Here is a 26,153-nt window from a genome sequence, read left to right as displayed (position 1 = left end):
TTCCTCGTAGAGAACGATTTATGACAAATTATAGGAAGAAACTTACGTGGAGAGACAAAACAAATGCAGATGTTTTTTGTTCAATCTGTTCTGGAGGCTTCACACTTTTTCTTTTTGCTTTTGGTTATGTAGGTTTTTCATTCCTTCAAATTAAAAGACCGTACCAACAGTGGTTTTGTATATTTTAGTCCATTGGAGACAAACTGCACATGTTTTTTGTCACTGAAATGTATGGAGGCCCTGAAGTGACATGAGCAGAAACAAAAAAACATATTTTTTTTCAGTTGCCAACCTTTTACAAGGAACTTATGGAGGCGCAAAAAGTATAATCTATAGTTCATCATATAGTTCAGCATTTCCAGAAATAGATTTATTTGCTTTTCTTGCTGAGAGTTAGACAAGAAGATTGATACCAATATTGTATATTTTGTCAGATATAAGGCTATAGCTAGCTTTTTTAGCTTAGCTTAGCATAAAGACTGGTGCTAAACATTTAAAACGATGAAGAATAATGTGCCTGTTTTCTTGTCATTGCCAAACTTTTTAAAAGACATGTACAGAAGCCCTGAGGTGACATTTCCAAAGAAAAATAAAAATTTAACATTTAAATCTCACCAAAAACGCTCATGCCTATCAAGAATGTTCAGTTATGCATACAGATCTGTGTTTTAAAGCTATCTTTTTTGCAATTAACAGTTTTTATTGATGATTTTTTACCATTATACAAAACAAGCATTTAACAAAGATGTTCATTAGACAACAACGCATCATAAATTAAGAAAAAAAGAAGATGAAATCAGTCAATCGATGCATTAAAAACTGTAATTAAGTAACAGGATTTCAGTAAAGTGTATGTCACTTGAAGCTAATGGGCTTAAAGATTCTTAACCACCTCTGTGGTCCCTTAAAAAACATTCTTGGAAACAGTAAATCAGTGTAATATCCAGTGGGTATGCAGCCAAAGCTTTGATATTACAGCTGATATACTGCCAAACCAGCGCTCTGGATTTTAATAAATAACTTTCTGACTTCTTTTTTCTTTCCTTTTATCAACCCCAGCTTCCTTTCCTTTCCTTTCCTTACCTCCAAACAAACTGTCAATTAAAAGACAAAGAAAATGATACGGCTATGGAGGAAGTTTGGGTATAATTTGATGATGTCAACAACGCTCCACAATAAAACAATTAAGCTAAATTTTAAGCATGCGAGTACAATTATGAAAAGCATGACCACACAATCGTATTAATAGCAGAAGCATACAACAGAAAAGGCTTATATTATATTATAGTCGATTGTGTCTCTTTGCAATAAATCTGAATTGTACTTTAGTAGAAATCCTCGTCTTTCCTCCTTTGAGTATTCTGCTTCCTCTTCTTTTCTTACCCCAGGCCTCTTTTCTCTCCTCTCTAATAAATCAACCTCCTTCCTGTTTAGAGGATCTCTGCTGCGTCCCTCTATACCTCATCCTCTATCTTTTTCTCTCTCGCTCTGTCCAAATGCCTGTTTTGGCGCCAGAACCCCCTGACGGCCCTTTCACACTGTTTTAATGTTAACAGGACGCTCTGTTTTTCTACCTCCCTGTAGTCCCAAACCAGAGTAAATGTGCAAGTCTGTCTTTCTTCATGGCAGGGCTTTAGCCTCAACTCATCCTCCCCCCTGGCTCAGCCCCAACGGACAAATCCAAGAAATTCACCAATCTTAAAAACACTAGTGGAGTCAGTGTAGCTGGCACACAGATGTGAAGCTCACTTGTAATCACTTGTTTATGAAAACAGTCACTTTGATTTCTAATCTGCATTTGCCTTGGACACTATCCTTCTGACCTCTAAAGTTCAACATATAGTTCAACATTTTGGGAAATACATTTATTTGCTTTCTTGCTGAGAGTTAGACAAGAAGATTGATACCAATATTGTATATTTTGTCAGATATAAGGCTATAGCCAGCTTTTTAGCTTAGCTTAGCATAAAGACTGGAAACAATGGGGAAACCGTTAGCCTGTTTCTTATCAGACAACATCTAAAGTTCACTACTTAACGTGTTATTTATAGTTTGATTCATTTATACAAAAACTGGAATGAAAAAATTATATTTTGCCATGTCAGGAAGTTGTTGCTTTAGCAAAAACAAAATAGTTTGGTACTTAGCCTAACCCTTTGTAAAATGATACATTTTCACTTTACACTTCCATTTTTCTACAGATTTTGTACAGAAATATTATAAGATGGATTATGCTACCCTTTTGACAGAATGCTGGCAGTTTCCCTTTTTTTCTTGTCTTTATGCTAAGCTAAGCTAATTGGCTGCTGGCTCCAGCTCCTTTTATGACCCCTGTAGTCACACTTAATGTTTCTCATTATCTTTTTTATTCTGTTTAAAGACATATGTTTAAAAATGTTTTTAAAAAATATATTTTTTTACATATAAGGCTATAACTTGTAGTTGGTTAGCTTAGCTTAGCATAAAGACTGGAAACAGGGGGAAACAATTAGCCTGGCTCTGTTCAAAGAAAATCATAAGATCAGTAATAACCATGTTATATTTTGTTTGTGTAACCTGAAAGCTGAAACCAGGCTATCAGTTTCCCCCTCATTTCCATCCTTTATGCTAGGCTAAGCTAACTGGCTGCTGACTCCAGCTTTGTACATGCAGTACAGACATTAAACCGGTATAGATACTCTAATGTAATTATTGGTAAGAAAGCAAATAGGCTTAATTAAAGCGCATATTTCCCAAAATGTATGTATGCATTAGTGCCAATCCACACAACTTCCCAGTAGTCCAGATGGATAATCACATGGTGGAAAAACACAATACTATTGTTTCTTTTATGAGAAATTTCCAACAATAATATATAATGTCATCTTCACTTACAGTACGTCACAAAATAAATTAAAAAATGACAAGAAAAAGAAAAATGTAATAATGTGAACAATGCTCGGGAATAATGCCATTAATTTCGATTCAAAACATGCGAGTCCAATTATAAAAATTAATTAACATGAAATGTCTGACGCAGTCCTGCGATGACACTCATGATGCAGTCAACAGAAAGGCATTTACATGTGTATGCGCTCGCAGACGCTCAGGCACACGCTGAATAGATTAGATTGTCTTGGCTTTGTTGTTGTGTTCAGCCCATCAGAGGGGCTTAAAAGAGACGAGGCCACACTGAGGTTTGGATTAATGCTGCTGGTGACGGAGCTAAGCTGCTGTGTGCATGCACGGCTCATGCACGGCTGTGTTTAACACATAAGAGGTGTCTTGTAAGAACCCTCATTTGATTCTGGGCTAGCCAGGCTGGATTCAGAGGTTAGCGCTTAAAGCTATCTGTGAATTAAAGAGGGTTAAGACCCAGTGACACAACTCTGTTTTTTTTAGTGTTTATCGATGTGTTGACACGTCTTCCCTCTTTTTCCATTCAGGTCTGAGCAGACGCCTCACCTCAGCACTTGCCTGTTTCATCCATAAGTGAAGACAGCTCTTCAAGGTAGGTAAGCTAACGGAAAAACAAAGATGTGAATAATTAAGAGTCTACAGCAACGCTAGCATCTCTGTAAGGCTGTACTTTGGCGTAGCAGAGAGCTAAATGCTAACGAAAAAACACAGATGTGAATAAATAAGTGTCAACAGCCATGCTCGCAGCTCCGTGAGGCTACACCGAGGCATAACGTCATGCTAACGTAACCAAGCTAACATTCAGAAGCAGGTATAATGTTTACCATGTTCTCTGTTTTAGTTTAATTTAGAAAATGTGAGGTTTCATGATTAAATAACTCTTGCTAACAAATTAGAAATTTTGTTTTCTTCCTTCCAGCTCGTAGCAGCCTTTAGCTTAGCACGTGATGTGTACAGGTAAAACTACAGTCGTGCCATAAAATGGCTAAATCAAGGGCAGCAAGTTATTTATTACATAGCACAAGTTTTTTTCATCCATGTCACTTCTCGGTTTTCATAATATACCTTGTTAGCATGCTAACATTTGCCAGCTATATCCCAAGATAGTGGGATTCGTCATCTGGGAACCATGAATATCTACACAAAATTTAATTTTTCCTTGGCAATACATCCGATAGCTGCAGAGTTAGTTTAGTCTGGACCGACAGACTAATAGACAAACCAACATTGGTATCTAAATAACATTTTGAACCATGAAACCAACGAATACAACCATGAATACAACGATTAAAGTCAGATATTTCTGCATAAAATTGTTCGAACCACGAAAAGAAGCAACTACCAACAACACAGGAGAAAACTTGAGCTTACTCATAATGTAGTCTATAATGGAGATGTAAGAGCTGATAGAAATGGTGCCAAGCTGCCAGCCTGGCTAGATTGTGAGTCAGCCTTCATTTCAAGAGATTTTCATGGCAGACAAAGAGGTTTATAGGGAACCAATCTCAAGGCTGATTGTTTTATTATACTATAACCATTAAACTGTGCAATCAACATCAACTTCTTCATGACTCTTCAAAACAAATAACTTGTCTATTGCCATTGTAAAGAAAAAGCTCAAACATGGAGGTCTGGACTGCTGCCAGATGGTATACTATGCACTACTTCTACTCCATGACATTTCACACTCAGTTTTCCCATGACTCATGGGGCCCGGGGAGTCAGATCTAAGTGGCTGCACTCAGCCAGATGATTAGCTTGGCTGTTCGCGGATATGTAATAGAGGAAGAATTATGCTCGGCAACATGTAGGAGGCTAGAAGGGGACGATTGTTTGGGTTGATGTCATGCGGGATATTTTTTGCGCGCCAAAAAAAAAAGCAGTCATTAACTCGGGAACTCCAATTTCATGTTTTGAGCTTTCCTTGTTTGACTTTTAAACTTTGCTTCAGTGAAGTCTTTCTGTTTGTGTTTATATTTAGCGCATGTTAACAATGTGTTTGCTCCCAGCCGGAGACGTTTAGCTTTGTGGGGGGGTAGTCAATGAGGGGTTGATTTGAGCAGGGTGTGTATGAGCGTGCAGGGCGTGGGCTGTCCACAGTCATATAATCGGACGCGTGAAAATGCATCCAGGGAGACATGAAACACAGCGGACAGCTCAGAGCTGTGTGAAGATGTCCCTGTTTTTGCTCTCTTTATTTTTGCAAGAATTAGCAGGAATTGTTATGCAGCTATGAAACAGCTGGTTGGATCTGAGCAACGGTCGTGTTTTTATGCCTCTGTGAACGCCGTATCTCAAAAAACGCATTGAGGGAATTTCTTCACTGTGACTCGAGGATGAACTGATGAGAATTTGGTAGCCAAAGGTTAAAGGTCACTGTAACCTCACGTAACACATTTTTCTCAAGAATTAATTTAATAATTCTACACAAATGTTTTAAAGGATGTGTCGGATCCTCCTGGAAAATTGCAAATATTTAAAACATTATCAAACACTGGAGGAAGGCAACATTGAAGGCAACCCTTTATTTTAGTGGCTAAATCATTAAAAAAGCCAACATGTTGGTCTTCATCAAGACTCAAAATGTCAAACAACTAGTTTGACATTTTGTTTGAGGAACATTGATGAACGATCAACGTAGTTGCTTAATCGATTATCGCCTGTTAATTTGAATCAACACTCTCATCGCTTCAGCTCTAGTGTGTTAAATACATCAATATTTATTACATCAATCCAATCAATCCACTTAAAGATGTATATTAGAGCTTCCAGACTAAAGGTTGAACTCTTTTTGGTCATATAAGAAGGCGCTAAAAGGTACTAACAGAGATGTTTGTCTTGTTTATTTGGCTAGAATGATACTTGATGTCTTTTGAGGAACTGCTGGAGGGATCACAAGTAGATATTTATTTATTTTAAATGACATAAGCCAAAAAATGTATAAAGTATTGTCATATTATATTGTATTAAAGCTGTTGTACAGTGTTACAAAATGGTTGTCTTTGCATTCCCACTATAACTGTTATCACAACAGTGCTACATTGAGATACCATCCTCCATCAGCACCAGTCTAAAAGTCCAAAATGACATCATCAGCCCGACCAGCAACCAGCTATCAGTGTATTGATGAATTTAAATGGCTCGGCTCCCATTTGTGTCAGTGCAGTTAGGAACGACCCCCGGGGCAGCGCCCGGAGGATCCGGTGACCTATTTCAGGATCCATAACGTGGTCAGAGTCGGCTCTGTGCAGCCGGCATCCTCTCCCCCGATCGCCACCCGGCCCCTCCTCCCATCATCACCATGGGAACAATGACATCAGCGTGGGGTGGGGCTGATGTGTGCCAGGAAGCATCTAGTCCTCTGATGAGATGGGAGGCTGGGAGGAAGCAGGCAGCGAGAGGAGGGGATAAATCTGTGTTGGGACGCAGCCGTCAGTTTGATTTATGTTCGACCTTAAATTGTCTTGAAAGGGGAAATTCAGTTTGTAGATGCTAGAAATACTCGCTGAAACCATCCAGTATCCAATAATATCAATCAATTCATCACGAGATGACATTTAAACTTCAGGACGAGCAAAATTTGATTAGCAGGGATACAAGAATAACTCCGGATTAGTTCAGAGAAAGAAGAAACTACAGTCATTTTAGCTACCGGCTGATTGGATGTGACACGGTACAGCATGGCGAGGCAGTTAGAGGGATCACGTCACGGTCGGCGCCTCCGGCAGACCGTCTAAATACTCACTCATCAGCAACACGTTGAGAACGACAGCACAGAACATTTCTGCAGAACCACAAATAAGTTCAAACTGAACGTTTCTTATGCCTCTGCTTAGGTTTTGGTCACGGTTTGGCTTAAAATACCTGTTTCACGATCAAGGATGGAAATGGTCCGACTTCCGGTGAAAAACACCCGGTTTTGGCGCCACAAAAGCGGCTGGTCTCCTTAAAAATATCCACTGGTGTGATTCAAACTCCAGTCGGCCGTTTGATGAGCCTCGTTGGCTGTAATAACACCACCGTCCCCCTAATTTCTGAACCGGCCTTGTGAATAAATGCCACGATGTTTTAGCCCACCCTCACCTCCAGACATCATGGTCGAGTCCACCAAGTCTTGAGATCAAACTAGAACTACATTGTTGATTGGCTGTGGTTTGGGAGCAGTTGTCCACCAATCAGAAGGTCTGGGGTTCAATCCCCGGCCCCTGTAGTCTACACGTTGAAGTGTCCTCGGGCAGCATACTTGCTCGTGATGTTAGACTGTTGTCACAGTATCGGTGTTGCTTACTTCAGATGGTCTGGCATCATTTTTCCTTGACCTGATTACCACTTTTGGTTTTCACCCAATGAAAATGAACGTATGACGACGTAGATAACAGATTTTTAAGTGTTTTGTTTCCAGTTGTTTTATGGTTTTACAGGAAGTAATAAATCCCTGTAAGAAAAACCACACCTCTGTCATGTTTCACTCACGTAATCTCCGTGCACCTCTACTGCTGTCATTACGGTACTTAATCTCCAAGGGAGTGGATTCAGCCCCGGCACCTTAAATACATGGGCGTGTGTTTGGTGCGCGCCTCGCTCGTCATGCTTGTGTTCACCATATACACGCTTTCATTCACACTTGGCCGGCAGCGTTACGCTTCAATCCCCCACGCGTCCTGCTGAGTCAACGAAACATAATCCAACCGTCTGCTGCTGCTGTGGAGGAGGAAGCCGCTGGATTCTGGGTTGATTACAGGTCGCGGCAACCTTGAGTGTCCTGCCGTCCTCCTCAGGGCCACCGGTTCAGTGTGACAGTCACACATCGTACACTGAGATCCTACTATACAGTGACTGTGCTTACACGGCTTGCAATACTTTTGAGTTTTTTGATTCATATTCTCATTTACCTGCAACTAATCAGACAAACCAATTATTTTCATGGATGCAGCAAACATATTAAGTGTTGTCAAGCAGTTGTCTCACAGTATTGGTCACAATAATCCAATAAAATCATAGTTTCAGGGCTGCAACTAACCATTATTTTCATTATCGGTGAATCTACGGGTTATTTTCTTGGTTAATCGATCAACTGTTGGTGTTTAAAATGTCAGATTAAGGTTAAAAATGGCCGTCGTAATTGGCGTACATGTTGCCTGATATGCAGTGATGGAATGTAACTGTACTAGAGTACAATTTTGATGTGTTTGTACTTGAGTATTTCCATTTTCTGTTACTTTATACTTCCATTTCACCACATTTCGGAGGCAAATACAATACATATCTAAAATTAATGGAAGGTCAAGAAGAGGAACTCAAACAAAAGGCTCAATTAATAGATTATTATAAGAAATACCTTCAAATTAGGACCATCCATGAAAACACAAAGGTTTTCGAACAGAGACGTACACACTTGGGCGCTCACACGGAGGATTAAGGCCAGGTTGGCCTACTGAGGCTGGCTGCCATCCTCCCTCCTAAATGGATGCTGACATTCCGATGTGAGCGGCGCTCCATGGCGGCGTGATGAGTGACCCAGATTGGGGGTGAGGTTGGTGGCGGCAGGCGGGGGAGGGAAGTGAGGTCGGATTAGGGATGTGGGGTGGGGTGGAGTCGGCGGAAGGGACGGATGCTGGGGCTGAAAGGTAGAGGGAAGTGTAACGGGGTTGGGGGGGGGGCGTGCGAGACGTGCCGTCGAAAAACAAAAGAAGGAGGAAGAAATAAAGCTGAAAGCCCGGCGAGCCTCGAGGCCTGCCGCCACACCTTTTCTTCTGTGTGAGAGATCACGCTGGCACGTTCAATTTAAGAAATCAATCCCGAGATGTAATGGGATTTGACAGTCCTTTTCTGACTCGCAGTGCTGTTGATTTAACCCTTTCGAGATCAGGACACCGTGACGGATGGCATGCTGAGAAGTCGCGGCGGCTGTGTGCTAATGTGATAAACCTCATTTTCGAGTAAAGTGTCGCAGCTTTAGCGTCGGTGTTTTGGGTTGAGCTGAAGGTCGGTTTTACATGTTATACCAAAGATCTGCAACATCCTACTTAAGACAGGAATGTTTTGTTGTACTTTGTTAACTCACCACAAAGTAAACTGCACGATGACCTTCGAGAGAAAGTGTCTTGAGAAAGTTATCCAACAGTGCAGAAAAATGTCCTGCCTCTTCCGTGTTATGTCTGGAAAACTGCCCATAATTCACTTCATCATTTTCACTCTTAACACAGTCAGACTGGTAAACCGCTATAAGGGAGAGACTAGCGAGGGCGGTGTCAGATCACGTTAACCACACCAGGATGACAGGGTGTGCCTGGAGAGCAAGGTCCCGAGACGGGGCACACCCAGACATCAGGAGAAAGATAAACAACACGACATGAGTTCAGCGCCTAAAGTTGCTAGAAGTGTTTATTCATTGTTGTATTAAACATTTACGACTATTGACTGCTGTTTGTGAGCAGCAAAATTGCCCCTGTGGGACAATTAAAAGTAGGAAAATAAGTAGCCTAAATTATTAATTTAAAGATAAATATTAAATTAATAGATCAGCCAATCTAAGGGTCAAACATTTTAAAAGGTTTCACATGGAAGGACAGGAAGTAGATGTTGTGCTGTGGATTGACATATAAAGGTAAGCTAACTTACAAGTGATAGATAAATGGCTGAAGCAGTTAGCTAGAAATAGCCCAAAAATGCTAAGTTATCGTTAGCTCAAAGTAATGGATAAATGGTTAAAAAACAATGTTAAAATATGTTTTTTTAAAGTTCAGCTAGTATTAATGAATACACATTTACACAGTTATAAACTAAATGGTTGAGCTAGCTAAGTAGCTTATTGGTTAAACGGTTAAAATGTTCAGCCCAAAGTAATGGATTAATGAATAAAATACGTAGTTAAAAGTAATAAACTCTTGATAAACCATTGAAATAGTTAGCTTAAAGTCAGGATAGTCTGCTCGAGTAAGCTAGGCTAAGATGCTTAATGGAAAATGCTAAACAATCAGGTAAAAGGAATGTTTAAATGGTGAAATAGCTAAAAGTCATGGACAAACACTTAGCTTAATGTTGTATCAAATTAAATAGATAACTAAAATAATAGTTAAAACAAAAAGTAAAAGTAATGGTACATCTTTTGCGACTTAAAGTGGTAATAATACACCTAAACAGACCTAAACACAGCCAGTAGAGCCGTATGAAAACATTATTTGAGGTTATCTGACTGAAGAGATGGGAACCAGTGGTCTGAAGCACACCTGGTAGACAGGTGCTGAATAAAATGACATACAAAGCTTGGTTTCTATCATTCACCTTGGTCTTTTGAATGCAGTCCTACCAGTTTTCTTTGTAACAAAAGGGCGATGGTTGTATTGCATTTGAATTTGTGAGGGAAAACGTTTCCTGTGCAATTTAGTGCCTTTTTGATCGAATGAGAACATCAAGGATTTATGTAAGCAGCCGAGGTTTATGACATCCTTTTGTCGGGACGATGTGTGAATGCCAAGTGTGGCACAGCGTCGCCAAAACAGCAGCTGAAAGCAGGTCATTGCAATTCTAAACCACCATCAGCTCGATCAGGCTGTCAGCGCACCAGTTTTCTTCCTCAGCAACAGCTGGGACTAGACCGGCCTCTGACGGAGCCCTGGGCTGAGATTTTCTCAGTCTCAGACAGTTTGGCCCAGTATCTTTGAGTGTCAGTGGGTCTTTCTCCTCCTCGCTCCTCTTTTTTCTTTTTCTTTTTTTTCTCCCCCCCTCTCTCTCGCTCCTCTGATCCTCACGTCTTCCCACTGCAGCAGACATTAGCCGGTCGCTGTGAGGCTGTCGTCATGCAGCGCTGCAGGGAAGGAGAGCAGAGAGACTTTAGAGAGGAACGAGGAGGGAAAAGAGAGTAGACGACCCTATTGTACAAAGGCTCGTACTAATATTTCAGGGCGGAAGATCTAAGATAATGTTTCCCTTAAAATGAATTTCATTACCTCAGTTTAAAAAGAATTTTTTCAAGAAATATGCTAATGCATTGCTCATATTTGTACGCTAAATATGTAGCTTCTCAGCTGGTGATCTTAGCTTAGCATAAAGGCTGGAAGCAGGGAGGAATGATATTGAGTCGGTGGTACCTCCTTGACACCAAATGTTAGCTACAATGTGTGGATAAATGGTTGAAACAGATAGCTACAGATAGCTAAATGTAAGTGATTAAAATACAAAGCTAAAAGAAAAGAATAAACACTTTAAATGGTCAGCTTATATGCTTGAAATATATGCTTTATGTGAAATATGTAGCCTGCTAGCCGGTTAGCTTAGCTTAGCATAAAGGCTTGACACAGGGAGGAACATATTGAGGTGGATGTAACATCTGGCTACTACATGTGTGCTTCAAAGTGCATCAAAACCAGTTAGCAAGTCAGACAGGCTAGGCTAATCCAAAATGTTAGCTTCAAGTTATGGATAAGTGGTTGAAGCAGTTAGCTAAATGTAGCTATAAATGTTATAGTAAGCTAAAATTAATGGATAAGTGGTTAAAATACAAAGCTAAAAGAAAAAGGGAAACTAAAGCTAAAGCTAAATATTTAGCTTTCCAGCTGCTTAGCTTAGCTTAGCATAAAGGCCAAAAGAAGGGGGAAACATATTCAGTTGATTGTAACAGCCGGACACTACATGTGTGCATTAAACTGCTAATATCAGCTAATATGCTAGAAATATGTTTTATAGCTTGCCAGCCTGTTAGCTAATTAGCCTAGCATAAAGGCTGGAAGCAGTTAGGAAAATTTTGATGCCCTGCCTGCAACTTTAACAAAATTCTGATAAAATTCAAATCGCTATCTTGGTCAACTTCAAATGTTTTTAAGCTTTGACTCTAACTCTTTTACCGCTAATATTTTACCAGTTTGTTTGCAAGCTAATTAGCATGACCCCCAAAAAATAGAGAAAATTGACGAGCGGAAAGAGACGCAAAGAGAGTCGGGGTGAAAAAGCAAAATGTAGATGAATATTAAAGAGAAAAAACGCTAACAAGCAGCTCAAGCTAATCAAAAAGCTAACTGCTAATGGTCACAGTTGAGGCTCTGCAGCCACAAGAAGCTGGTGGTGAAAGAAACGCTGCACTGTAACAGAAAGGGACGAGACAAACGAGCTGGAGGGAAGAGGACGAGACTGACGATTTGTTCTGATGAAATTAGCTGCAGCTGTTTGATGATAATGATGCTATTTAGCTAGCCTGCCAGGCGAGGCGGGGGCCCCCCCCCCTGCTAATCTTGTTTAAAAATGCAACACTATGTGTTTCCTCTGAGGGGGAAAACCAACGCTTTCATGGGGGGGGGGGGGGGTACACGCTCGATTAGGACGTAGATACTCTAACAGTGCATACTCCGCCGGGGCAAACCTTTTGTTAAGATAATTGGTGGGAAAGAGCTTGTTGCGCTGAAGTGAAGCGCTAATAGGTTGCTGTCATGCGATGCGCTTACATGTCGAGATTTGTAGGTGTGTGACTGAATGGGGCAAGCCTGTCAGACCCATCTGCTGGACCCCCAGAAGACCTGTTGTGGTTGCCATGGTAACAACCTCCTTATCAGCGGTGAGGGGATGCGAAGGGTGTGTTCGCCGGTTTTCATACGCCAGCCTGCTGCAGTGCACCTCGACGTTTTTTTTTGTCCTCACGGTATCACATGTTTTGTGATTTCTATACATTTGAAATGCTTTTTTTTTTTTTTTGCTCATGTTTCTGCTGGATGCCATTTTGGGCAGGTGATGGTGTCACGCTCCACCTGTTCGTCTCACAGAAACAGTTTTTGGAGGCCTTTTTGGGAGTCAGATCCACTGTAAAACTGAACAAACAAAAGGAATTAGAAAATAATAGGCAGATATTTTCTCAGTCTTTCTCCCTCCAGTCTCAGCACGTGGATGCTGAGACAAAGGCTGAGCCGGGCAGATGGATAACGTGGCACCTTACGCCCTCTGCTGGCTGATTTGTGAACTCCACCATGCAGTTGTTCATCATGAGGGTCCTTCAGACGGGCTGTTCTGACTCTAGCTTTATTTCCACCCTCCATCAGGTGACCCGTCCCCTCCCCGGCGTCCCAGCAGGCAGGCATGGCAGACGGTCGGCAGCCAGACGAGCACTGGTCCACAAACGGCCAAGAGAACGGCGAGAACGGCTACTCGGCCTACAGCTCTGCCTACAGCCAGAACGGATACCACGGCGGGGCGGCCGCACATCCTGGAACGACAGGTAGGAAGACGAGCGTGCGCGAGCGAGTGTGTGTTATCATCATGTGGGTCGGTGACATTGATTGGACCGCCTACGCAATACTGCCAGATGGGTCTGCAGCTGTGGGTAGATGTGATTGGTGTCATGGTGCCAGGCAAGGACAGTCATTTCCCTGAATATGAACAGTCGTGCGTCTCCTGTGGGTTTAAACTACTCAAGTAATTAAAAAGTATAAAGGGTTTGGAGAGGTTCTGGAAGAAGAGCAGAAAGATTCATTATTCTGGAGTTGGAAATACTCCAAACTTTGACCTTTAAAATATTAAGCGTAGGAGGTTTCTGTTGCAGAAACAAGCTTGTTTTGAGGTTTTCATGCTTTGATTGCAAAAATAAAAACCCTCCACGCTCTAAATTATGTCGACGTGGTGAGCTAACAGTTGCTTAATCCTACAAATAAAATAAAGCATCCTGTCTGTTAGGGGTGTCATGATTTGACATTGTCAAATTTAAAGGTGCAACATGTAAGATTCGGCCACCTTAAAGGGGCAGCACATCACTGCTAACTGCTGCTAACAGTATTCTTTCTATACATCCACGACTTTAGCTGCTTTTTTTTTTAGCTCAGTTAGCCGTGCAGCTGTTTGGTCGATAATATTAGTACATTTTTTTTATGTTTTGAGCTAAAATTCTTACATGTTGCACCTTTAAATCGTTCATTTAAAATGTGTTAACAATATTTCATGTGTCCAAGTAGGAGAGGAAAAAATACTGGAAGCAATCGTCAATTTGTTTTCTCGATGTAAGAATCGAGACTGCCCCCTTTAATGTCCATCATAGTACAACTGAGAGACGCAGGCAGGTGGATTTTTTTAAGGTTTACGGCAAAATGCCACAATCCTGAGTGAGACGTATGCGAGGAGACAGAAAGTAAGTTGAAGATGAGAAAGACAAACAGGGTAAGAGAAGAGGAGTACGCTGGTTATAAGACTTTCTATGTGTGCATGTGTATTTTTTTGAACATGAATATTACAGTCTTTTTTCCAGTGTCTTCAATTTTTTACGTTTTTTTTGACATTGCGCACCATCTCGAGGTAAGTCGGCGCTCTGTCTGCATCCATCTGCACTGCACTCGACGTTAAGCCCCCAAATATCCTCCGCAACTCGTCACAAAACGAGTGTCGTCGTGTCGACCTCAAAGCGAGGCCCACCCACAGGGATGAAGTCAGCGGAGTTACTCCTTTTTCATTTCCTTCCTCCCCATCCACGTCTTGTCTTCCCGGTGTTGTCTGTCTCTCTCTCTCTCTCTCTCTCTTTCTCTCTCTCCCTTCGCAGTGGATGACTCAGCCAATTTGCCTCCCTCCCCTCCCCCCTCTCCATCCGCTGAGCAGATTGGGCCCGTGGCACAAGGTACACCCACACACACACTTTTAACCACTCAAGACCATTCAGGGATGAGAGTGTGAATGGCGGTGAGAGTGGTAGCAAAAAATATCTCTAATCGGAGACAACAAACACACGCAGGTCTTCTCGCTCTTACGACACGTGGCAGCATGAAAACAAACAATTTCCTCCTCTATCTTCTGGTTCTCTGTCACCTCGCATGTCGGCTTATCGTCCTATCACCTTTAAGTAGTCTGCAGCATGTGCCACACTGTCCTGTCCTGCTCATTTTAGCAGTAATAGCTCTCTAAGATTAGTTTTCTAACACATAGCGGGGCTAGGCGGCGACACAAACATGCTTCGTAGCTCTAGGCGATAGTACATAACCTGCCACAGGAGCCCTTCATCTCACCAGTCTGCTTTCCCCCTCACAACATCTCCTTTGTTTGTTCCTTTCCTCATTTTGTGTATCGATTTTCTCACGGAGTAAATCACATATTGGCTTTCAGCTCTTTACTCACGGAGAGCAGTGCGGTCTGTTTTCTGGTCATTTTCCTCCTCGCATGCGGCATGCAATCACCGAAACGTAGGGTGATATAGTCCCGCAGCACGATTTAGACGCTAATGAGAACTTTTCTACACCAGCAGAGCAAATTTTGTCTTCCTTTTTTTAGAAACACCTTCAATAGCCTGCAGAAGACACTAGTTGGATATGAAAATGGCAATATCAGTGTAGTTTCCTCATAAATTAACAGCTTTATATTAACTGCTTTAAGAATATTATCGTTGCTTAATATTGGGGTCATTTTCAATGCAACTATTGTAGTAATTTGGGGTAATTTAACTCCTTTTTACCATGTCAGATGGTAAGACCTGTAAAATTAAGTGTTATCATAAGTAATTGCTCATTATTCAGAATATGAAGTAAGATGTTCTGTTATTCCTAAACCAAATGTGCAAACTCTGAAAAGGCTCATTTATGCCCCCGTTACGCACTAAGACGGATACGTCCATTTCAAAAGATGTAACTCTAAGTTAGCTTGGATGTTAAGCAGCACATCCAGGAGGAGTTTCTGAAAACAAACATGGCGACGACAGAGGAGGTTGTAATAATCTACCTTCTTTAGAAAGACATATCCGGCACTTTTCGGATGTCCGCCAGTGTTCAGACTTCTTCGTCATGTCCTTTGACCGTCTCTCATGAACTTTTGGCTACACTGTCCCCACAATTTCCGGCGGTACTGCTCCGTTTCGTCTTGCACAAATAAGACAAAATGACAGCAGAGGACGGACAAAGGGCTCCATCTATATCTGTATCTGTATCTAACGTTGCGCATAAATGAGCCTTAAAAGTACATTTTATTTAAATTCATGTTATAAATTTACCTTTTAATCAATCAGGAGTAGACTAGAAGGTGTGTTGATTGCATCCCATGCATCTCCATCAGAGCTGAAAGTGTCTTGTAACCCCAGTTTTGCTGTCCTCCATGTCTCATCTATGTGTCTCCCTTCCCTGCTCAAAGAAGATAAAGTAGAGGTTGTCAGTCAACAGCAGGATGAGGATGAGGATGAGGAGGAGGCTCCAGAGGAGCCCCACAGTTACCCGGACGAGGTGGCATATGAGCAGCCTGGAGATTCGCTCTTAGAGCAGACAGATTATTTAACAGAGCCCCAGGCTTTGGGCTTCCAGCAAGCCCAAACACCTGAGGTCCTCAATGGAGGAAGTCATCAAGGTGAACACAGCCCGTCACAAAAAGGTGTGTGTGTTTTATGGGTTTTGTGTGTGTGCATACAGTTTGTGTGAGTGTACTGTTTGTGTGAGCAACTGTACATCCTTTCTTAATGAAAGCATGTTGGAGTGAATGTCGATCCATTTCCTATTTTGTATGATCCTCTTGTGCTCTGCTAATGGGCACAAAGACTTTTATGAACTGTGATGCAGCTCGGGCTTTGCTGCCAACCTTCCTGCAGCTTTGTTGCTCTGAAATCCTTAAGCTTCTGCTTCAATACCCGAAGTTGCCATGTGCAAAATGATGTGACATAGCATTTTGATTTTGTGCTTTTTTTTCATGCAAAACATAACCATTCGCTTTTCATCGGAGCGACATTGTAACACCTGATCAACCATATTGTAGTTGATCATTTCTGCACTTTTGTATTGCCAGCTACATTGCAAATGCAAACTATCACTGTCTGAACTGTCAAGCATTGTAGAAGTGTTGCTAGAATTAGTTGTCTGTATTTTTTTATGTGGGTTTTTGCTGGAATATTGTGTGCAAGAAGATGTTTCTGATGTTACCCACTTGTATGGGGTGCTTCATGGATCAGTTCTGAATGTATCTTACGTCTGTTGTATATCACTTGCTTTGAGTTTCAATGTTGTTTTCATTTCATACCAAGGCAAAGGATAATCCTGTTTTCCTATTGTTACCAAAAACCGACTTTGGGCATTACAATCCACCATCATAGGACATTTATCATCATCCGTATCTATAAGGTCAATTGAATCAAGAATAAAATTTAAAACTTTTATCCGAGCAATATAAAGCTTCATTCACATCCAAAGTATTCCTGTACTTCAAGTAAAAACTGTAATGAAACCATTAATTTTAATTTATAAAAAGTATCTTTCTTTATCATCGAGTTGACCATTTTTGTCAATCCTTGTATATTGCAATAGGAATTCAATATGTTTGTGTACATTTATTTCTTGTCATCTGACATCACGCAAGTCATACCCTCATTCCAGTTCTGCACGCTATCTTAGGTGCTGTGACCCCCCCTGTGCTGTTGTGGCCTGCTGCAAAATACACTGTGCTGTGTGTTTTGCTTGATGGAGAGCTACTGTATCTATGTGCAGAAGGCCTCGGCTTGACTGTATTGGCTAGCTTTTGTGGATGCTTCAAGCAAAGCTTTTAGCTATTGTGACTCAGCACAAAGTTGTACAGTATCCTTCAAACTCACAGCCCAGCCAGAAGAAAGTATCAGTAAAGCATCGTGCGAGTCTGCTACGAAAGAAGATGAGCCTCAAGTGGCGTCGCAACATCAGAAGGAGATGGAAGTTGAAAGAGCAACACCCGAAGGTGCCGATCTCGCCTCGAGTGAACCTCCTCCACTCTCTGTGAAAGAAAAGGAGCTCTCTGACACCTCCTCAATTGAGGAAAGTAACCCAGACAGAAAGGATGTAGTACAAGGAGCCGCTGAGAGCGACAGACTTGTAGAGTCCAAAGCACAAGAAGCAAAACAACCCTTACAGACAGAGGAGTTGTCGAATCCTAAGGAGGAAGACAAAGAGGGAATTATCCTACCAAGCGAATCAGGAGCCCCTGTGGATGACAGCAAGGAAAAACTTGTGGTGGTTGAGGAGGCAAATAAGGAGGCCCAAGATGGTAGCACTAGATTACATGAGACGCCAGTGACTGATGATCAAAAAGTGGACCAAAGGCAAGAAACATCCCAGTCAAGTACAGAACCTGGTACAGAGTTGAAAACCACTCCAGATGTTTATGCAGAACATGAGTCAGGAGCAAAAACCTACTTTGAGACATCCTCAAAAAGCCACGAAGAGGAGTCATCACGAACCCAGAGTTATTATGAACTCAGCACAGCAGCAGAGACAAAGCTAAGTGGGGAAACTGAAAGTGTTACGCAAAAGCTCGAGGAACAACAGGAGGGAAAAGCCAGAACGTCTTCTGGTAAGATTTCATTAGAACAAAGGAGTCTTTCTCTAAACGTTACCATTGGATCTTCGGCAGGACAGACTGGAGAGAAATCAAAGGCCCTCTCAGAAAGGTTATGTCCCATTAGTGGAAGCTTTGATGAATCTGAGGTTTGCCCTTCAACACCATCTGTGGAGAGCCAACACAAGTTCCCTCCAGCTGTCTCCATCACCCCAACTACCACTGATTCACCTGATGAAACCCCCACCAAGGCAGAAATGCCTTTATCTTCTGATAAGCACAATTCTGGATTTGAACATTCAGGCAATCTGTCTGAGATGTTGGACCTGGCTGGGGCCTTGCCTCGGCAATCATTAGAGGTGAGGGAGCTTGACCAGATGAGACGAAAGTCCATGCCCAACAATGTATCAGCTCTGGTTGGGAGTTCTTTGGCCAAGCTCGCCTTGGGAGATCAGACTTCGAGAGCTGTGGGAGGGGAAAGTCAGCTAGAGGAGCTGGGTTACTGTGTCTTCAGTGAGTACTCTGGGCCCATGCCTTCTCCTGCTGATGTACCCAGTCCTGGTGACTCGCCACACCAGCGTTTCCCTTCAATGGAGGGTGAAGCTGAGGAGGAGCTTGCAGCCATGCAAGCTGAAGATGTTCAAAATGAAAAGCAACAACAAGATCAGAAAGAAATTGTCCCTGAGATCTCGCAAAAATCAGTGTTTGAAAAGAAAGATCCACCAGTAAAGACTACCCTGATTCTTGAAAAAGCTGTGCCCAGTGGAGTAAAACCCGATCGCCTAAGAATCCCAATGAATTCTTCAAACAACAGACTGACTGAGTTTCGTTTGGAGACTGGCCTACCTGGAGACATAAAGATCCAAGCAATCCCTGAGGTAGACATTGAAAAAGACCCCTCCAGAGAAGCTTCACCCATCCCACCGGACAATTCCTTTACTTTCAATCTTACAGAAAATGGAAGCAAGGCACCCCCAACTCCAAGCACTCCCAAGTCCCCAGCTGATACACCCTCAGAAACCCAAATCACTGGAGAGAAGGCAGATAAAGAAGTTTTACCAGAGGTCAAAGCAGAGAACGATCCAGAGGCTGAGAAGATTGATAATAAACAGACCGAGTTAGACAAGGAAATGCAGAAATCTGAGCAGGAGAAACCAGAAGAAAGAACAGAACCAGGAGAGGCATCATCTCAGTGTTTAGACAGCAAAGAAAAAGATGACAAGAAGACTCCAACTGAGCAAGAGACGCCTAAAAGATCAGAAACAACAGACAAGCAAAAGACCTCAAAAGTGGTTCAGGGTGTAAGCACTAAAAAACCCTTAGAAATAAAAGAAATCCAGTTACAGGAGGTAAATAAATCCTCACCAGCCAAGCCACACATAACCTCCCCAATCATCATCATACCTCAAGCACAAGTAGAGGAAGAAGCTGACGAAGACGATGATATTGAGATTGCTGAAGAGCCTCAAGAGATGATGGAGGAAGATGAAGCGCCAAACAAGACAGATCAAGCAGAGGAGAGTCGAGTCAAAGAAGTTGGGAAGGAAGAGCAAAAGAAGGAGCTGGTGAGGCTGATGGTAGGCGATCAAATGTCGGAGGAAGATCCAAAGTCTGGAGCAGAAGAGTGGAGTCATAGCGCCATCAACAGTGATGATGGGGAGCCTGCGACGGACAGTTCGCACTTGTCTCCATGCTCTGATCACGATCAGCCAAATGAGGGTGGCAGAGATGAAGACATCGGAGAGGTGGTGGCAGAAGACACTCAAATAAACAAGGATGAAGCGAATAAAGAGCAGGGCGAGGTGGTAAAGGTAGATCAAACAGGGGAAAAGGAAGGGGAGGAAGTCAGTTCTGAAGGGGTAGATAAAGAGAAAGGGCAGAAAACAATAGAAGAGGAGAAGAAAGACATGGAGATTGGTCAGGAGGTGGATGAAACCTCTGATGTGCTCTGCGAGACCAGGCAGGCAGCTATCGATGAAACCACCATGGACATCTCCATCCTAGATACAGACAGTGGCTGGATGGACTCACAAGGTACCAGAGCTTGCAAATTAATAAACTACTTGTAAAATTATTCTTTAAAAGATATTTATTGCATATAAAACATATTTTTTGATACCAAAAACTAGCTAACACTATTAAGCTTGTTGCTAGTAAATCTTAATGTGTCTTGCTAGCTCCTAGCGAGCTAGCAATGTGGAGAATTAGCCCTCTTTTAATCCCTCTCCACTGCAGATGATGACAAAAGTATCATGACTGAGCAAATCGAAGCCCTTCCTCAGACCCAGAGTCCTACCAGTACACCTGTGGTGGACAGACCCGCTAAACGGGCCCCTGGCAGAGGAAGGGGCCGTCCTGGCACCACTGAGAGTAAATCGTTCCGCAAAGTAACCAGCCACCATCCGCCGAGAGAGGAGATGAAGAAGAAAAAAGGTTCAAATTCTGTATTAACGATGTTGTTTAGCTTAAAACAAACTGTTTGTTTTTTTTAAGCAATGTCACTTGTGTATCTTGATGTTAAGCACAGATTTAAACAAGGTGTGCATGTTGGTATAATCCTGTCTCTTCCTCTTTGCTAGTAGGCCTGAGGAGGGCTGACCAGAATAAGGTGTCAGCCCTCCAAAGTCGTTCTCCATCTCGAAAGATTGTAGCCAAAGTGGCAGCCAGACACCCTAGGCCCGCTCCGCTTCACGGCTCTGCTAGACGCAAGGCCACAGGTGAACACTCTTCACCAGGGATCGGTGCTGTGGATAGAGAGAGTGCGGGCTTTATATTGATTTAACATCTACATGTAAATAACAGCAAAATCTCTTCATTCAACTCGAAATTCAATCAAAACCTTGAATGTCCTGGCTCTCTCTCTATTGATGGCTCCTTTAGGATTCAAGCAGGTGCAATGTAGCTGGCAAACATCATGTGCTGCTTTCCCATATTTAAAAACCTCATGGTTCTTTATGAGCTCAACTGCTTTGTCTGTTTTTTTTATGTTGATGATCTAATTTTATCCTTGTCAAAAGTGGAGTATTTTGCTCCTGCTTGGCCTCATATTCATGTTTATTTTTGCTCACTGATGCCATTTTAAACTGTGACTGGTATTTAATGTGTGAGTCTGAAGCCACTCTGGTTTATTTTTGCTGGAAATGGCTGCGTGTTGAAGGTTGTGTGTGTCTGGTCAGCTGAGTGTGAAAAACGATCTGATGTTTCACCGATATGTCATCTGGATTGCTTCCAAAGATGGTGTCAGACGTTTATGTTTGGACTCTTCAGAGTATATTTATGGATGTGTACTGTGTGTGTGTGTTGTGTGTGAAGATTTACACTCGCAAATGTCTCCCCCTTGTGGCCAACATTGGTCACTACAGCTGGACTCTTTCCCTCTTCTTCACAGGTATGGAGAGCCATCAGCCCCTCAGTGTGGCCCACCAGTCCAGGGAGAGGACCACTGTAAGTACCATCAACTTTGCATGACAACCTCCTTATTTTCTTCCTTTTTATTCCCTCTCTGCATGTCTTGTCTTTTTACTTCTCTCTGTGTTGCATATTCGTTTTGTCTTGCATGCTCACCTCTGTCCTTCAACAGTCTCGACAGAGAAGATCTGTGAGTATAGAAATCAGATAAGAGTAGGCAGACAATTATGTTTTAGTGTTTTATCAAAAACACTTGTGCAGTATAAAGACAAAGGGGTGCTCGCAAACATCTTGAATTAAATCTTTCACCTTTCACTTCTAACCACTTCAAAAGTTTCATCTTTTCATGTGTTTCTGTAGATTATTCCTTATCTTGATTTGTTATTTAACTTCTTTAATGCTAAACTAGTTTCATGTCATCTCAGTTTGGAAGTAAACTTTTCACAAAACTTAAACCTTAAAGGGCCAGTTCACCCCAAAATCCAAAATACATATTTTCCCTCTTACCTTAAGTGACCTGGGAGTTTTGGAGATATTGGACATAGAGATGTCAGCCTTCAATCGCTTGTGGTGCTCAGTTTGCCTTGAAAATAGCAGCATCACTGTCTCTGTCCAGAGATCATGACCCAGTTACTCAAGTTAATCCACAGATCTTGTTGTGAGCAGTTTCATGTGGCAACATTAGTTTGGTTGAGGGACGCCGTTAATGTTTACGTCCCATGCTGCCATGAGCAAGAGCCTCTCATATCTTAAAGTTTGGCAGGAAGAAAATAGTTCCTACTAATTTTTATAGTCCAATCTAGTCCCGTTATATTTGAGAGACATCTCTATGACCGGTATCTCCAAAATTGGGCAACTCACAATAAAATGATCTAGATGAATAAATAGCACGACAGTTAAAAGGGAAATCTGTGCTTTTGATTTTACGGTGAACTGTCCCTTTAAGTTAGCAACTTTGCTAAACATCCATTTCATCTCACTTCTTCCTTTCTCCATCTGTCTCTCACGTCATCCTCACCTCCTGCATGCTTTCCCCGCCTCTTGTCGCGGCCCCCGCTCCAGAGCCCCAAGCGGGCCGTTCTGTTAAAGATGGCCGTTCAGCGCCGGGCGTCCGATCACCACCCGCCCCGGCCCGGCTCTGCCTGTAGCCTTAAACGGAGCCCCCTGGTGGAGGCGGAGCTCAGTGAGGCCCGCTCCTCCTCTGCATGTTCCCGCCACGCCCCTCTGCCACACAATTGGGCAGAGAAGGTAAAGAGGAAGGGAAACAGGAAATGGATAGGCAGCTAGAGCTAGCGTTCCTGCACGCTACATGTGTTTGACTCCTTTGTATTGACTCTTACGTGTTTCCGTTCACTCAGGAGAGAGCGTACCGCAGCCCAGAGAAGAGGTCGTCCTTGCCTCGGCCTGCCAAATCTCTGACGCGCCACATACCTGCTGCTGAGCAAGAGGACGGCACCCCCACCAGGCCAACCTGTGAGAATACACTCTAGATTAACTTCTCAGCACGCTACTGATGACGCTCCTCAATCACTTTCTTTTTTAATCACCTTTGCACCTCCTGCCCTGCTTTTCTGCCCTCCTTATCCTTTTTGCTTCTTCCCCTTCTCAAAGCGTTCCAGTCCAGAAGTGACAGCAGGTCTGGGAGAACCCCTGGTATGGCAGGTAGACCACCTATTAGCTCCTGTTAGACCCATCGCACCCTCCTCAACAACACATGACATCTTTATGAGTACACTTGACTTAGATAATCTGTTCAGTAGCATCATCCATTGACAAAACATTCATTCAGTCATCTTGGTGGCACATTATTCTGAAGGACTCCCCAGTCAGACATATGGTAATTTTACAGGCTTGTTTATTGACTTTTGTTCCCAATTTTTTCCCAATTCAATACAAATGTCATTAGAATATTTTAAAATGTTAAGTAATAAACTAGGGGAGGTTTCATGTTTAAACTTTACCCTCAGACCTTCAGTCACCTCATCAGATGAACAGGTGGGATTCATGACAACAGGTTGCTGCTTCTCGCTCTTGTTCAGGATATCCTCGGCTAAAATCCTATTGGCTCAGCACCGGTATCCCGGCAACAAGCCGCTGGTGTTAAATGAATCCAGCTGCCTGTGTGTGTGCCTCCCCGCTCCTTGTTAAACATACTTGTTTGACCTGGTTTGTTTATTTTGTGGAAACTGAACAGATCTGTTGCAGCGTCGACAGTGTTGTGTTTCCTTATCGTCATCATCAGAACCAGATGAAGGAGCACACAGTCCAATCCATCTGTCGCTCCAGTGTTTTTGTCTCTATTTCTGTCTTTCTTCCTCCGACTGTCTCCATGAAAGGCTTTTCTTCCTCCTCTTCATCATTTCTAATCCAGCCGTATCTTCTTCTCTCTCAAGGCACAGACTCGGCACGTTCCCGATCAGTCCGCAGCGGCGCCTCCACCCCCGGCTCCACCGCCGTCACGCCCGGCACGCCCCCCAGCTACTCCTGCCGCACCCCCGGCTCGCGCACCCCCGGCAGCCACACGCCCAAGTCCTTCAGCGTCCTCCAGGAGAAGAAGGTGGCGGTGATCCGGACCCCGCCCAAGTCTCCCTCCTCCGCCCAGCGGCAGCTGAAGGTTCTCAATCAGCCCCTGCCGGACCTGAAGAATGTAAAGTCCAAAATCGGGTCCACTTCGAACCTCAAGCACCAGCCGAAAGGCGGACAGGTAACCATCCTGAAACGTGACAGTCATTTTAAAAAGAGTATCAGATTCTCATGTGCTCGTAGGACTTTAAAGGACGACTTTGCAGGATTTTTCAGTTGCTGTTTTTAAACGCGCCATTCAAAGATGAAAGAAAGTTGATAGTTGAGTTTAATTCCAAGGTTTTTGAACACCAACGCTTGGGCTCAGCAAGACACCTCGCCAAAGCGTTGGTAGGCTGTTTGATGTTGTTGGAAAGAGACTCAACCGTTACCTCTCTTTCTCAGTTGTAGTGGCTCATAAGTGATGAGGAGAAGGATTATTTTAGTTTGAACCTGTAGTTTGTTTTATTTGGAAAATCCTGCATTGTTTCCCTTTAACAGAAGAAAATCACTTGGTGAGATGAAGTGAAGGAGTAAAATCTGCACTTGGCAAGATTTTGTGACAAATATTTATGTAACTGACTTCATATTCAATGTTTTCTACATTACAGTCAATCAAAAGTTGACACTTTCATGTATTTGCCTGATTTTACCACATGGGGGCGTTAGAGGGCAAAACTATATAGTACAGCTTAAAATAAAAAACATTTAATTTGTCTAAAAAAGGCAAATTTGATGCCTTTAAATGCACATTTTCATGTATTTACTTAATTTTGCCACATGATGGCAGCAAAGGTCAAAGTTATATTGTACTCCTCTTTGAAAAAGGCTCAATAATAAGTAGTTTTTTTCAATTTAGTCTCACTATTTACTACAATTAAGCAAGACTGATACTTTTTGACATTTAGCATTTAATAATACCATTTACTCAATCAACAGGAGTTAATATATATACATACACTACTGTTTATGCACACAAGATGCAATATAATGTGCTATTAAGTGATTTTAAAAGGACACATATTCAATTCAAACTTCATTACAGGCTCAGGGATCCAGATTAAAGACATTAAAGGAGAAAAAAAAGCATACATGACCTTTTACAAAGAGACAACTGCATCGATGTCTCCACAAATATTTGATAACACCAATATTACGAGGGCGAATACATGTATACATTTACACAGATTTCCTGGAAAGTATTGGCATAAAAACACAGATGCAGCATGCAGGAACGTTAGAAATTGACTACAAACTGTTAGAATATAGGAACATTGAAGTTTCTGTAGAAAGAAAGAGGTAATGTGTGTTTCAACAGTGGTTTTCTCTTGTCTGTGAGTGGTAGACATGTTCAGATATCTCTCCTCACATCCTCACCATCACTCACTGTCTGACCTGCCTCTAAAACCTCTGCCGCCACTTCCTCTGACTGTCCTCTCCCTGTCTGCTGTCATCTCCGTCACCCGGCTGCCTCCGGCCTCCTCCCCTGACTTTCCCTTTTGTCTTCCTTCTCCTTACCTTTTTCTTGAGTTTTCTCCCTGTAGACGAATGACGCAAACCCTCCACCCACCCAAAAAAAAACACTGCTATTCTCTTAAGAATACATCAAGAATCGTCTCGGGGAGCAGTGAACCAGCAGAATCGCTCTCCCTCGGGGGGATCTGCTGTCGTCATTGCCGTGCAGGATTCTCCCTCCGGCTCTGAGTATTAATAAATGCGAGCTGAATTACTTATTGAGACGTTGCATCAAGGGCACGCAGTGATATCACCTCACATCACGCATTCTTCTTCGTGTTTTAGGTTGCAAACTAAACTTGTTAGATCCCCACAAAGACGTCGACTAACAGACTTATTTTAAAGGCAACAGTCGTAACGTTCCCCCGGACGTTACCGAGGTGAGGCTTCGTCATTAACCCCGGTGGTGTTTGGCACAGGAGGCGAGGAATTGTCCTTTTTTTGCCAGCTTTTGTTTCCTCTTTGGGGAGAAATGTGACATAGGGGCAGAAATTTTTAATGAAGCTGGGTGACGCATGGCCTGGAGCTCAGGA

The 26,153-nt window shown here is 42.6% G+C and overlaps 2 protein-coding genes across 4 annotated transcripts in view; both read left to right on the top strand.

Moving 5' to 3' along the window:
* Window positions 1-26,153, top strand: part of LOC140992280 (uncharacterized) — a 69,042-nt gene that overhangs the window by 37,005 nt on the left and 5,884 nt on the right. Inside the window, exons 3-10 of one of the 3 annotated variants that reach the window (XM_073462582.1) lie at window positions 3,426-3,490; window positions 12,924-13,099; window positions 14,408-14,482; window positions 15,979-16,188; window positions 21,524-21,579; window positions 22,902-23,016; window positions 23,155-23,205; window positions 23,937-24,247. In XM_073462582.1, coding sequence (XP_073318683.1) covers window positions 12,961-13,099; window positions 14,408-14,482; window positions 15,979-16,188; window positions 21,524-21,579; window positions 22,902-23,016; window positions 23,155-23,205; window positions 23,937-24,247 — 957 coding nt within the window. In that variant the 5' untranslated portion in view covers window positions 3,426-3,490; window positions 12,924-12,960. Of the gene's footprint in view, window positions 1-3,425; window positions 3,491-12,923; window positions 13,100-14,407; window positions 14,483-15,978; window positions 16,213-21,523; window positions 21,580-22,901; window positions 23,017-23,154; window positions 23,206-23,936; window positions 24,248-26,153 lie in introns of all 3 variants that reach the window. The other 2 variants (XM_073462584.1, XM_073462583.1) reach the window with 2 other exon arrangements.
* On the top strand, window positions 17,511-20,294 carry LOC140992413 (uncharacterized). Its single transcript, XM_073462718.1, has one exon. It carries the CDS (start codon window positions 17,511-17,513, stop codon window positions 20,202-20,204), a length of 2,694 nt encoding a protein of 897 aa, XP_073318819.1. The 3' UTR covers window positions 20,205-20,294.

The sequence above is a fragment of the Pagrus major genome, chromosome 24 (genome assembly GCF_040436345.1).
Source record: "Pagrus major chromosome 24, Pma_NU_1.0".
Lineage (NCBI taxonomy): Eukaryota > Metazoa > Chordata > Actinopteri > Spariformes > Sparidae > Pagrus > Pagrus major.
The sequence above is the reverse complement of the archived record's forward strand: the minus strand, read 5'-3'. Positions and strand labels throughout refer to the sequence as shown.

Bases quoted from the DNA above. Each gene is read 5' to 3' on its own strand.
- LOC140992413 (XM_073462718.1), top strand. From the start codon at position 17,511: ATGGAAGTTGAAAGAGCAACACCCGAAGGTGCCGATCTCGCCTCGAGT.